Source organism: Ochotona princeps, chromosome 5 (genome assembly GCF_030435755.1).
Source record: "Ochotona princeps isolate mOchPri1 chromosome 5, mOchPri1.hap1, whole genome shotgun sequence".
Lineage (NCBI taxonomy): Eukaryota > Metazoa > Chordata > Mammalia > Lagomorpha > Ochotonidae > Ochotona > Ochotona princeps.
In genome coordinates this window covers 61606273-61620729 of record NC_080836.1, presented here as the reverse complement: position 1 = coordinate 61620729, position 14457 = coordinate 61606273, and the positions used below count along the sequence as shown (strand labels likewise).

General features: G+C 38.8%; 1 protein-coding gene across 1 annotated transcript in view; it reads left to right on the top strand.

The window, feature by feature from the left end:
- Positions 1–14457, top strand: part of NCKAP1 (NCK associated protein 1) — a 104342-nt gene that overhangs the window by 63095 nt on the left and 26790 nt on the right. Inside the window, exons 16-19 of the mRNA XM_058664698.1 lie at positions 4235–4380; positions 6986–7118; positions 9897–10016; positions 14208–14347. Of these exons, the coding sequence (XP_058520681.1) occupies positions 4235–4380; positions 6986–7118; positions 9897–10016; positions 14208–14347 (539 nt within the window). The remainder of the gene's footprint in view (positions 1–4234; positions 4381–6985; positions 7119–9896; positions 10017–14207; positions 14348–14457) is intronic.

Sequence of the window (14457 nt, the reverse complement as noted above, 5' to 3'; positions counted from 1 at the left end):
ATGTTTGTAACCTAACTTAAAATTTTTTTTAGGAAAATAATCAATTGACAGTTTAGGATTGTGGGCCATATAGTTTCTGGCACAGCCACTCCTCTTTAGCATTGTACTGTGGTAGCAGCTGTGGGAAGTACAGGAACAAAAGGGCTTGGCTATGTTACAAACGATTAGACAAACCAGTGGAAATACTGAAGCTGTGTAGTTCCCTGCTCCTGATTTGTGAGAATGCTTAAATTGACATTTGAAATTGAGAGATTTTTTTAGGGAGTCAAGTGCATTTCTCTATGTACTGTTATGGATAATTTCAGGATTGTTAAACTGAATCATTTAAAGTCTCAAATTTTAGCTTTGTTCAGTCATATAACGTAATAGGAAGTTTTTGAATAAACATTAAAAATGTAGGTAATATAGTACTGTGCGTGAGATCTTTTTAACAAAGTTATGATTAGCTATTTGATTAGTTCATGGAATGCATGTCTGCAAGTATAAATTGCTTAGGGTTGATATAATGGAGTACCAACTGAGTGGCTTTAGCAATAGAAACTAGAAGTTTGGGAACTAGAAGTCCAAAATCAACATGGTGGCAGAGTTGATTCCTGTTGGAACAGTAAGGAAGATCTATTCCATGTCTTCTAGCTCCTGTTAGCTATCTTTGTTGTTATTTGGCTCCTGGATGTCTCTCTGCAGTGGCATTTCCCTGTTTTCTTGAGGGTGGGGTGGGGCATAGTTTTCCTTTGCATATTCTGTGTTCAAATTTTTCCTTTTTATAAGGGCACAGGTTATATTGACTAAGTCTGTCCTGGTGACCTCACTTTTATTTCCTTACTTCTATAAGGACCTTATTTCTAAGTAAAATCACATTTTGAGATACTAGAGGCTAGAAGTTAAACATCTTTTTGAAGGAGTCAAATGTGGGGAGCGGGGTGCTAAATAAAGCCGCTGCTGGGATTGGCAGGGGCCATTGCAAGATGGTGGCTGGCCCAGGGCCAGGAGGCGGAGTTGGTCTCTCCAGCAGGTAAACAGGAAGTCACAGGGATAGGCTAATGCCCTCGCTGCGATATGTCATTGCTACTGTCCTGTCACGTAGCGCCAAGTGGACCCACAGGGAGAAGTGATTGGTGGAGAACGATATAAAAGTAGCCGGTAAAATTTAGGGATGGACGACAATGACAGCAACAACAACAACTATGACGAGAAAGATGGAGAAGAAGGCTGGGCAGGAATAAGGGTGGCGGAGAGAGGGCTGGAGAAGCTGGGAGGAAAGCTAAGGCCAACGGGGAAAGGGGCAGTGGAGAGAAGGGTTTAAACGCAGCCACTTTTGGCAGTTAAGGGTCCGGTTGCGGTTCTGGCTTTTCCCAGACCCTCCAGAGTATGCCTCGTCATTTAAGTGTTGCTAAGGGACGGCAACAGTCAAAATTTAACCCACAACTGCTCTTAACTGTGACCAGTACATTCAGTCAATCGGACGATGGGTGCTACATATAGAAACTCAGTTTCTGTGACAGCAGGACAAAGCATTTCAAAGGAAGTTTATATTGCTAAACCAGAGAATTCTCAGCAAGAATTAGAGGGCGTCAGGTAAGGCTGGTGTCAATATCTGGAATCTAGGAAGGTTCACATTGGTGCTGAGGAGCAGGTTAGTGGTAAAAGTTTCAAACTAACGACTAGACCACAGGATACAGATGAAATACTGATAAGTATGTCATCATCTGTGGGAGAACAGTGCACTTCTTTAAGATTTTTTAATCTAGTTCTGGAGTAAGACATGAAAAATGGAAAAGGAGTAGTAGTTTAAATCCTAAAAAATTAACTGGAGAGAAGCCACAGTGATTTTCTCGTAATTACAATCTTCTAAGAAAGGGCGAAGTGTTTTCAGGTTGGAATTGCTAATAGAAGTCAGGGTTTTGCCCACATCTTTAAACCTGGGTAGAATATAAGTAGGGAAATAGCTTGTACAAAAAAATACCTATTGTGAATTAAAGGGCAAGTAATGAGAATTTTGAGTGTATAGTGTTAATGTCAGAAGAAGCTGGTGTTCTTGAGATAATGAATAATGTGACTTGCTGACTGACTGACCGTTGACTTCATGTGGAAGCACTTGAATTTCTAGATAGAGCATATCAATTTTATGGGTACTGGTAGTTCTTGAGCAGAGCAGCCTGGAAGAATATGCCTTTGGGAGAATCTTAAGAGTGCTTTATTCCTTTGTTGGAGTTTTATCAAGTTTCATTTTTAAGATTGTTTTTCTTTCATGGGTTACTCTAATCTTTCTCTATTTTCTACTTTTCTGTTTCTTTTAAAAGAGTTCTTTCTATGTCTTGTTTGTAGGTTTTTTCCTGTACTTCTTAAGCAGTCTTATTCCTCCATATACTTGCATAAGTATCTTCAGTTGCTGTTTCAAATATCTTCTAATTTATTTGGATTATTCACATCTTATTTTTATTTAAACCAGTGTTCCTGTTTCTCCTTCATTATTGTCATTTCAGATGAGTGCTTAAATCAAGCCACCTCATTTTGTCATCCATTTCATCTCAATCTGTTTTCATAGTGTATTTTATTTCTCATTATTTAAGAGCACTAATTTGTGAAAGTCTTTTGAACTTTTAGCCAAAAGTGATTCCTTTTTACAAGCTCTGAAGTATGTAAGACATGGTGTGCTATAAATATGTAGTATGTATTTTGCCATCAGAATTTTGTAAGCATTATTCTTCATTTCTTCCCTTCCTGGCAGATGAAAGCAATAAAATGTAAAACTGTTCTCTGCAGTGTTGCTACCTTAGTGAGTGGTAATATCATTTACCTAATGACCGTTTGCCATTGTAGTGTTTAAGATTTGACTTTAGCAATAATTTAGTTCGTTATCAATTTGTGGATATTGGTTAAAAAATCTGGGACTCTAGGATCAATGATAAAATACTTAGTTATTTATTATAAAAGAAGCAGCACAGGTATCAGTATATACTCATATGCATCAATTTCCTCTTACTCCTGTGGTTGAATCCATGTGAATCCTGTCTGTCTAGTGGGTTTTTGTTGTAGACAAGGCACACTGAGTTTGAAGAGCCTTCCATTTTGTCATCAGCAGAAGCACTTGCTCTTTGTTCCAGAGGAGACATTACCTCATCCTTCAAGTTTGATAGTTGAAACTGCAATACTAAGAAATGATTTAGGGATTAAGTGCTGAGTCCAGGCTCTGCATTCTTGGCATATCAGCAATATACAGGGAAATTTAAGAGACCCATGAACAAATGTCCCCCCAGTAGCCAGAACTCTGACTACTATCTAGAATTCTCACCCACCATAGCCAGCTATTTCTTAGATTAAACTCTTATATTACCACCACTTCACACCAGATCATCATAATTTTGGTTGACTTAAACAAAAACTAGCCATCATGGGGACTTCAGTAGTTCTCCAGAAAGTCTAATTCTTTAGCTTGATATGCTAAATTAATGGATTTGGTTGAATCTTTTACCATTTTTTTTTCTTCTTTGAGCTCACATTGTAGCCATAATAAACAGTACTTATTCTGTAGGCACCTCTTTTATTCTTATTCTCTGTCTTTAGGAAATACCTGCTTTGCATGGACGTAATTGTTTTCTCTGTAACTTGATATTCAGATCATAGAATTTCTTTCCCTGAAACCTATCTCTAGTCTTATTTAAGTAACCTTAAATAAGGTTGGTCTTATTTAACCAACCTACAGTAATTTTTTTTACTGTATTCTTCACAGTGCATTATGTTATTAGACAGGGTTATAATAATTTATGGAAAATGGACTTTAAAAAGTGGCTAATTTTGGTGATAAAATTTTTGAAATGTGTACTTTCTTCATAGTATGCATTTTTCATAACAGGTTGAAAACTATTCCAGCTATGTGGTTTTTGATGGTTCAATAAAATCTTATTAAATCAATAAGCAGTCCTTATTTTCATCTAGTTTTCTCATAAGCTTTCTTAAACTATATTGTAACTTATGATAACCTTCTTATGGCAATTATTTTTTACTTTTGACATTGTGACTTCAGTTCCTTTGGGGTTTGAGTAGTTCATGAATTAGATTCTGTTTTCTGATCATCAGTATTTAAATTCATTTAGAAACAGTTTAAACAAAAGATGTTATTGATAAAATGTCATAATATCTTAAATGTTTTCAGTGTTTTTTTGTTATTAGCTAACTAGTTTAAAGTCATTCATCTCTACCTAAACTACTTCTGGTTTTTGCTGTGCTTTTACAGGCGTATACGAGTGTGTCTAAGGCTTCACTTAGCCTTGCAGATCACAGAGAACTTGGGAAGATGATGAATACAATAATTTTCCATACAAAAATGGTAGATTCTTTGGTGGAAATGTTGGTAGAAACATCAGATCTCTCCATATTTTGGTAGGTTGATATTTTCTTTAATTTTGGATTTGAAATTTGTAGTGTCTGGACATAAATTTATTGACAATTCCATAATAGGCTTTTAGGAATAAAGTAGAGCAGATGTTGAGTGCAGTGGCTAAGATCCCAGTTTGGGATGCCTGTGTCCCATAATGGAGCCTGAGTTCAAGTCTTGGCTCTGCTTGAAGTCCCACCTTCTTGATGATAGTGCACCCTGGGAGGCAGCAGTAGTGATTCAGATAAGTGAATCCCTTCCACCTGTGTGAGACTCCTGGGTTGAGATCGTGACAATGACTTGGCCTAGCCCCTGCCCCTGGCAACAGATTAAAGATCCCTTTATCTACCCTTCAAGTAAAATTTTTAAGACAGGAAGAATAAAGGCAATATTGGCTGACACTTGTGATGTCAGCGTGTCATATTAGAGTGCTGGTTTGGGTTCTGGTTAGTCTGGTTCTGAACCAGCTTTCTTTCTAATGTGCACAGAATATGGTCCAAGTACTTGGGACCTACCACCTGCTCGAGAGACTAAGAAGGAGCTCCTGGCTTCTGGTTTCTTTGTGACTCAGACTTGGCTATTGGCAGGTACTGAGGGGAATGTATCAGCACATGGAAAATCTCCCTGTCACCTGTCATTCTGCCTTTCAAGTAAATAAAATCCTTAGCAGAATTAAAGTAAGGGGGATAATGACTTTATTTTTCCTCTGGATAATTGACTTTTAGAAACACTTGTCAGCAGTTTTGTAAATTTGTGTTTTGTGTCTTTAATTCTGTGGAAGAAGGAACTCTTACTGGTATGAATTTCATTTTTTATGTTTTATTTGAGGTGAAAGTCATGTCAGATTACCTTCAGGCCTTCCTTTTCATGATAAGACTATGAGAAAAAAAAAGTTGTGGATCAAGGTCAGATAGATACTTAATTGAAAAATATTAAGTTAATTATTTTTTTTTAAAGATTTATTCACTTTATTACAGTCAGATATACAGAGAGGAGGAGAGACAGAGAGGAAGATCTTCCGTCTGATGATTCACTCCCCAAGTGAACGCAACGGCCGGTGCTGAGCCTATCCGAAGCCGGGAACCTGGAACCTCTTCCAGGTCTCCCACGTGGGTGCAGGGTCCCAAAGCTTTGGGCGGTCCTTGACTGCTTTCCCAGGCCACAAGCAGGGAGCTGGATGGGAAGTGGAGCTGCCGGGATTAGAACCGGCACCCATATGGGATCCCGGGGCGCGTTCAAGTTGAGGACTTTAGCCGCTAGGCCACGCCGCCGGGCCCTAAGTTAATTATTAATACAATAATGATGTGACTCCTGCTGGTACTATGCTTCACTCTCCTATTTCTATCATGGCTTTTCTCATACTTACTGTTGTAGTTTACTTTTTTTTCCTTTTCCTTGCTAACCAGAGAATCTGGTCCTAGAAGGAGGTTTATGTTTTTTCTTGAGAGTCTAATATAGTAGATACTTATTGAATATTGGATTAATTTGTGAACTAATTACAATCTGACAGATAATGTGGCCAGGATTTAAATTACACAGTACTGGCCCTAAGACTATGTAATATTGCCTCTGTTTCTTGTTTCTGTACCTTTCTTTTTTCCTTTAGGTCAGTGAATGTGACCTAGTTTTTCTCTATTTTTAACATACTGGGATAAGTTGAGTACCTAGTGAAGGTAGAAATTTCAGTGTATTGAAATTATTAGGAAAAACCCCCTTGCTTTCATTATGGAAAGTAATCCATTTGATGGTGATTTGGTAATTTTTTAGGATGGCTTTAATTCAGAATATGGCTGGGCCAGACTGGAAGCAGGAGCTTCCCCCAGATCTCTCATGTCAGTGCAGGGACCAGCACTGGGCCATCTTTGCTTTCCCAGGCACACTAGCCAGGAGTTGGACTGAAGTAGAGCAACTGGCACTCCTACTAGCACCTCTTTGGAATGCTGGCACTTCTGGCTGACTGAAGCTTAACTGGCTGTGCTGCAATGCCAGCCCCTATCCTGTATTTGAAAGTTGTAGGTACAGAGATGGAAAGGGAAAGACAGGGATCTTCCATTCGCTAACCAGCTACCCACATGACCACAATGGCCAGGGTTCTGCCATGCAGGAGCTGGGAGCCAGGAGCTTCCTCTGGATTTGCCGTGTGAATGCAGGGGCTCAAGCACTTAGGCCATATTCTACTGCCTTCTCAGGTACTTAGCAGGGAGCTGGATCAAATTTCATCTGATTCTTCTATGTAAGTGGTCGGGGCCCAATACTTGGGCTGTCCTTCCAATGAATGGCTTTTCTTGGGCCATTATCAGGGAGCTAAATTGGATGTAGAAGAGCCAGGACGCAAATCAGATCTCCTGTTGGGTGCAGGCATTGCAGAAAGCAGCTCTACCTGCTCCACCATGACTCTAGCCCGCTAATATATTATAATCATTGTTATCATTGGCATGTTAAGATACTTTTCAGGAATATTTCTCAAGGAAATCAGTGCTATCACCGGTAATTTTTTATTCACTTGAATCAAATCAAATTAATTGTAGGTACTAATGCAGAAAATTAGTCTGTAACTATTAACTATTAGCTATAAAAATTGTGATTCTAATTTTTTGTTTCCTTATATAGTTTTTATAGTCGAGCTTTTGAGAAGATGTTTCAACAGTGTTTGGAGTTACCTTCTCAGTCAAGATACTCAATTGCATTTCCACTACTTTGTACTCATTTTATGAGTTGCACACATGAACTATGTCCAGAAGAGGTAATTTTGAGTATGATGCTATGATATATATATATGGCATGCGAAGTAAACTAAATAGATCAAGTGTTTAGTTGGCCAAATGTTCACACAGTATCTCTTACCATGCAGTACATGTATGTGCAGATTCAAAACAATGGTTGAATCAATATTTTATGTTGATATAAGATCCAGTGATGGGTCAGGCATTAATATTTATGATAAAATATTGCATACTTTTCATATTAGTATTAAAAGAATTTTAAAATTGAGTTTATGGATAGTTAAGTAACTATGTACAAGTCAAAAATGAATTTCATTGATTTGTTCAGTTAAAAATGAAATGTTCTGATGTTTTTGAGAGATAGACATGTATACACACGATTCCTAACTGAACTAATTACTTATTTTATCTGTACCAAATACTTATAAAACTGTGCTCAGAACCACGTAAGAAAAAGCTTGATTAGAGGAATGAGTGTGAGTGATCTGTTTCTCCATGATGATTTCAGTTAATATGTTGTTTATTTTTAAAATTCCTGTAATCAATTTTTAACTTTACCATAAGAATTATTAAGTTAATGCATGTTAATTAGCTAGATTGGCCCTTTCTGCAATGTTTATGCAAATTGAAACATTTCTACAAAAATTTACAGTTATGATTTGGCAATCAAAAATAAGTAAAAAGGGGGCCTGGTGCAGTGACCTACTGACTAAAGTACTCGCCTTGCGTGTACTGGAATCCCATACGGGTGCTGTTTTGTGTCCTGGTGGCCCGGTTTCCCATCCAGCTCCCTGCTTGTGGCCTGGGAAAACAGTGAGGACGTCCCAAAACCTTGGTACCCTGTACTCGCATACGAGAACTGGAAGAGCTCCTGGCTCCTGGCTTCAAATCAGCACAGCTCCGGCCATTGTGGCCACTTGGGAAGTGCATCAACGAACTGAAGACCTTCCTCTCTATTTCTCCCCTGTATATCTGATTTTCCAATAAAAATAAATTAATCTTTTTAATGAATAAATAAACAGGAAAAAATTACTAGTGTTTTAATTTTAAAAGAAGAAATGACGTTTTGTAAGTATGAGAACAAGTATATATAAAATTTTATTTTATAACATAGATGTTCAATCCTTTACTTAGAACTGCAGAACTTAACAGAGCAATAGCATAGTCAGGAACTTTAAGCTTTAAGTAGCTGATTTTGGAGACAGAATGAGACAGAATGCCTGTGCTTCATGGGGACCTTGAGACAGGCTCACTCTGTATGTAGTTAATTAGGAAGTGTACCACCTTTAATAGAGGTAGAGACTTTTTTAGATTTAATAGATTTTCCCAATGCAAACCTGATGTTTAAGGATATCCTGTTAATGACTTTCTTATCATTCTTCACATTAAGTTACCCATCGAATTCTCCTAATTTGATGCTATCTTGTATTTATTGAATCTATCCTCTGCTTTCTATTACTGTTGTCTCCTGTGTTGCCCAGCTTTGTTTTTAATGCTTTCCATTTATACAGTCATCTGTTGATATCCATGAGAGATTGATTCTAGAACATTCCTAAGCCCTCTTCAGTGGGTACCAAAATCCATGTATGCTTAAGTCTTTTCAAAATTGTGGAGTTTTTGCATGTAACTTACGTATGTTCTGCTGCATACTTCTTTCTATATTACATACATGTAAATGTATATTATTACACTGCTTGGTACAGACATATGTTTTTCTGTTACCCTGAGTGTTTTTAAACTTTTGCTGGTTGAATCCACAGATGTAACATCCATAGTTACTGAGAGCAGGTTGTACTATTCATTGGATCTTTTGACCTGAATTGTCGTTTCGTCCCCTCCAAGTGCTCCCTCTGCTTCTATTCGTGTCCTTTTAGAGACTATTCTCAGCACTGCAGTGGGCAGATCAGAGAGACTTACTTGTAGGACATGTTTACCGGTATCAGTTGTCTCTTCCCTCAGTCTCAATATTTCTGAGCTATTAAAGGGAATCATGAACTTGAGTTTGTATTTTAAATGATTTTTTGTCTGTAAAGAATAAATTTGCAGCAATCTTAATTAAGTACATATTTTTAAGAAATAATAGTAACGTGGGAGATGTTTGTGAAACAAGATGTCTGAATACTTACCAACTGGTAGTCCTAAAGTGAACTGATATTCAGTCATATCTGGCTGCAGTTAATTTTTGCTTTTGCTTTAAAAAAAAATCTGGTTGTATATTTGAAAGGCAGTGTGACAAAGAATGAGAGGCTGACAGAAATCTTCAATTTCATTGTTTACTCTCGATAGGCCTGGTGATACCCGTGGCTGGGCTGGGCCAAAGCCAGGGAAAAGAAACTATCCAGGTCTCCCAAGCGGATGGTAGCAATACAAGCAGTTGAGCCTCATCCACTGCCTGCCAGGTGCATTTGCAGGAATCTGGATCAGAAGAGTGTAGACTCAGTCGTTGCGTTCTGATAGGAGAATGACAACCAGCCGCACCACAATGTCTGTCAACCTTCCACATTTTAAAGATAGTCTTATCTGAAAGATGGGGTACCGGGGAGGGAATCTTCTACCATTTCTGAAGGGTATTTTAAATATATATTGTGAAGTATCATGACAGGTTTAGGAACAGTTATGTTTAAGTGTTTTTATATTATATGTATCTTTTTAGCAGAGCGGAAATATTGTGTAATGTTATATAATTTGGAAATTCAAGGAGCGGGTGCTTTTACACATTAATGTGTTTTTAAAGTGTTAACAGCTGTATCAAACGACTTTCTTGTAACTTTTACTATTTTTTTTTTCTGCTTTAACAGCGACATCATATTGGAGACCGCAGTCTTTCCTTATGTAATATGTTCCTGGATGAAATGGCCAAACAAGCTCGAAATCTCATCACTGATATTTGTACAGAACAGTGTACTCTTAGTGATCAGGTAATAATTTTAAATGTTTTCTATGGTTAGGAAATTTATAAAAGCAAGAAGCTGAGCTATTAGGAGTTGGCATTGTGTTGTAGCCAGTGAACTACTTTGTAGAATACTTTGTATTACATATTTGAGTGCCTGGTTCAAGTCCCACCTTTGCTTCTGATACAGCTTCTGGCTGTGAGGTAGCAGATGACGGCTCATGCACTTTGGTTCCTGTGACCCATGTGGGGGACCTGCATGGAGTTTCTGGCCTGGGAGTGGCTGTTGTAGGAATTTGGGGTGTGAACCAACAGATAGAAGATCCCCATCTTTCCTTCTGTCCCTCCCTGTTTGCTTTTCAAATAAATGAATATATTTCTTAGAAAGTTGGTGGGATTAAATAGGCAAATCAGATTTCTGTGTCCAGTGTAAATTTTTAAAAAAATATATAAAGAAAAGGAAGAGCTGGCATGGTGGCATTTCAGACTCATCCTCTACCTGCGGAGCTGGAATCCCATGTGGGCACTGGTTCATGGCGCAGCTGCTGCCTTTCAGTTCAGCTCTCTGCTTATGGCCTGAGAAAGCAGTGGAGGCCGGCACAGGGGCTTTCAGCCCTGCACGCATGTGGGAGACCCAGAAGAAGCTCCTGGCTCCTAGATTTGGACTAGCTCAGCTCTGGTTCTTGTGGCTGTTTGGGGAGTGAACTAGCAGCTGGAAGCCCTCTCTGTTTCAGTCTCTCCTATCTCTGTAAAATCTGCCTTTCAAATAAAAGTAAATCTTTGAAAAAGTATGAGTTTTTCACCAGCTACTAGTTTCTTTTTTTTTATTTTAAAATTTTTATCAAAGCGCACTTTCTTTTTATTTGTAAGTATTACAAAGGGTAAAAGGAAGAGTGAGAGAAAGATTGAGTGATCTCTTCTGCATTGATTTGGTACCAGGGCCCAGGAGCCAGGAACTTCATCCAGGCTCACATGGGTTATAGGAACCCTATCATTTAGGCCATTGAGTTTCTCAGACTGTTTTCTGCTGCTTTCCATATGGGAAGCTGGAATGGTAGTGGAGTAGCTGAGACACTAACCAGTGTCAGTATGGGATGCCTGCATCGCAGATACTGGCTTTTCCCAGGATACCGTACATATTGGCTCTAATCTAGTTACCTCTTGCTTTCAATTTTTTTTTTAAAGATTTATTTATTTTTATTGGAAAGTCAAATACACCGAGAGAAGGAGAGACAGAGTGGAAGATCTTCTGCCCGATAATTCATTCCCCAAGCTGCTGCAATGTCTGGAGCTGGGCCGATTTGAAGTCAGGAGCTCGGAGCCTCTTTTGGGTCTCCCATGTGGGTGCAGGGTCCCAAGGCTTTGGGCCATCCTCATTGCCTTCCCAGGCTACAAGCAGGGAGCTTGGATGGGAAGTGGGGCAGCTGGGATTAGAACTGGTGTCCATATGGGATCCCAGCATGTGCAAGGTGAGGACTTTAGTCACTCACTGGTTACCTCACTGGACCCCTGTCAATTATTTTTTTAGAGTTTTTAATTTTAATTTTTTAGTTAAAAAGTCAGATTTACAGAAATAAAGAAAGACAGAAAGATCTTCCATATGATGTTTCATTCCCCAAGTGGCCACAGTGGCTGGAGATGAGCCAGTCCGAAGCCAGGAGCCAGGAGCTTCTTCTGGGCTTCCCACATAGGTGCGGGGTCCCAAGTCTTTGGGCTGTCCTTGACTGCTTTCCCACGCCACAAGCAGTGAGCTTGAAAGGAGTTGGAGTAGCCAAGGTACTAACCGGCGTGCATAGGAGATCCCATCACATGCGAGGCAAGGAATTTGGCCACTAGGCTAACATGCCAGGCCCAGAATTTCTTAAAGATGTATACTTTTTGACAAGACATAAATAATGTTTGTGTTCTTTGAGGTTTTGTGCCCTTTTGGTCTGTGTTACAGTTGCTCTTCTCTGCTCTTGCTAGTAGAAAAGCAACCTTCAGCATATGGACAAATGTTCCATTAAAATAAAAACAGGTGAAGGGCCAAATTTTACTCATAGTAGTAGTTTGCTAGCCTGTTGTTCAGTAGATTCCTTAGAAAGGAGTCAAAGATTAATATTTGTTAAGTTCTTGTATTTTGGTAATAGTTTGCACCCTATATACCAGAAACATCTTAATCAAATTTTTGCATTTTAGTTTTTGAAAAAGATATCAAAAATCTAATGGAAAACTGTATCCAAAATGTTTGTCTTTGTACAAGAATACTTTAGAATCCATGCCTAGTTCAAATTTTGTTTAATTTACTTTTGTTTATTTGAAAGGCAGAGAGATAAAGGCAGAGTGAGATGTTCCATCTGCTGGTTATATCCCCAAATGTCCTCAACATTTGGGACTTGTCTAGGCTGAAGTCAGGAGCCCAGAAGCTAAAAGCAGGTTTCTCATGTAGGTAGCAAGGAGGCAAGTAGGCAAGTGCTTGAGGCATCAGTTGCTGCCCTTGCTGGGTGTGCGTTAGTGGCACACTGGAATCGGAAAGCAAAGATGGAACTTGAGTCAGACATTCCTGTATAGGACATGGCTACCCGGGCAGTCTCTTAACCCCTGAGCCAAATACCTGCCCCTGTTAGTTTTTCTGAAGAATTTTCTTTGAACTTTTGAAGACTAAAGCAAGTATCTTTTTTACTTCCTCCTCTTATTTTTTTTTCTTTTTCTTTTTAAGGCTATTTTCTTTTTTTGAAAGACAGTGAGAAAGAAAGGGACTAACCAAATGGGAGATCTTCCATTTGCTGATTCACTCCCCAAATGGTCACAGTGGCCTGGACTGGACCAGACCAAAAGCAGGACCTTTCTCCTGGTCTTCCCTGTGGGTGAAGGTGCCCAAGGACGTGGATCGTCTTCGGCTTTCCCAGGCTCATTAGCAGGGAGCTGAATCAGCACCCATATGGGATTCTAGCATTGCAGGCTGCTGGCATTAACCTGCTACTCTACAGCGCCTGCTCCAGTGTTTTTATAGCTGGACTTAGAGCAGTTCAACATTAATGTTCTTTAAGTTCCAGATTTCCTTAGAAATTTTCATCTTATTTTAAAAAGGAACTCTTGTTGCAGACACACAGTATAATTTTGAATGCATTTTTTCATAATGTAACACATTCCTGTGACTTTTGTTACTGTTTGTAATGACTAAATTGCTTTCTGTGGCACATCACTATCCAATAAAAGGGTCATAGGAGCCTCATTGAGTAGTTTTAAGCTTTCTAGTTGCCATGTTAAAAAAGAAATGAGCAGGTTGCTTAACAGGTATTACCTACATTCCAATTCTTGTTCCACGTCAGAGTGTCTGTATCCAACTTCTGTACTCAGCTTCTGACTGAACCTCCAGCCAAGGCTGGCCTTGGAGGCCATGGGCATGGCTGATAGAACTGGATTCCTGAAATCCAGATGGGAGACCTAGATTGGATTCTCAGTTCCTGGTTTTGATCCCAGTCCAGCCCTAGGCCTTTGTAGAGTGAACTAGTTTATAAGAGCCCTCTGTTTCTCACTGCCTCTAAAACAATAGACCAATGAAACTGATCTTGTCAATATATTTACCTTAGCATATAAAAATTTTATCATTTTGGCATATGATCATATTGCATATGACATTTTGCCTTTTTGTACTGATTATTTGAAAGTTGTTATTTTATACTTAAAACACAACTCAATTTGGAGTAGGCACATTTCAGGTAGTGGTGTACAGGATGTGGGTAGTGTATTGTGTAGTACAGCTCTATTTAAAATGCTCTTCCTCATTCCTTGCTTGTGTTCCTGATATGTTACCTGTCAAACTAAATAATTTCCCACTTTGGAGTTAATGACTTTCCTGATAGCTGAAGCTTCTCTACCCTGTTATTCATACTCTGCGGAATATTCTTATTAGACTCTGAACCATGGCCTGCCTTCATGTAGTTTTATTTTCCTAAGTCATTTTTAAATTCCCTAGTTTGTCTGCTTATTATTTGAATAACCGTTTAAATAAATTTTGGTATAGTTTTCTGTACAAAGAGTTTCTTAGCACAAAATTTATGTGTTTCTGTTTCCTAGACTTGCTAAGTAATGTCTGTATTCCACATTTGTCCTCAGCACTAGGTGTGAATGACGCATATTGTATAGTCTGTATTCAGCTAGGATTTGCTTTAACAGTTTTTATGCTATCAAAATAAATTGCTACAATTTTAAGATTTCATTATTTTGCTAAATTTAGTTGCTGCCTAAGCACTGTGCCAAAACCATCAGTCAAGCAGTGAACAAGAAATCAAAAAAACAGACTGGTAAGAAGGGAGAACCTGAAAGAGAAAAACCAGGAGTTGAGAGCATGAGGAAGAACAGGCTGGTGGTGACCAAGTAAGCCATTCACTTTCACTTTGTATTTCTGTTCTGGGTACAAGTTTTCTTTTTTTTCCCCTTTTGTTTTTATTGCTTCCCCTTCCCCCCCTTATGGTATTAGTGCTGAG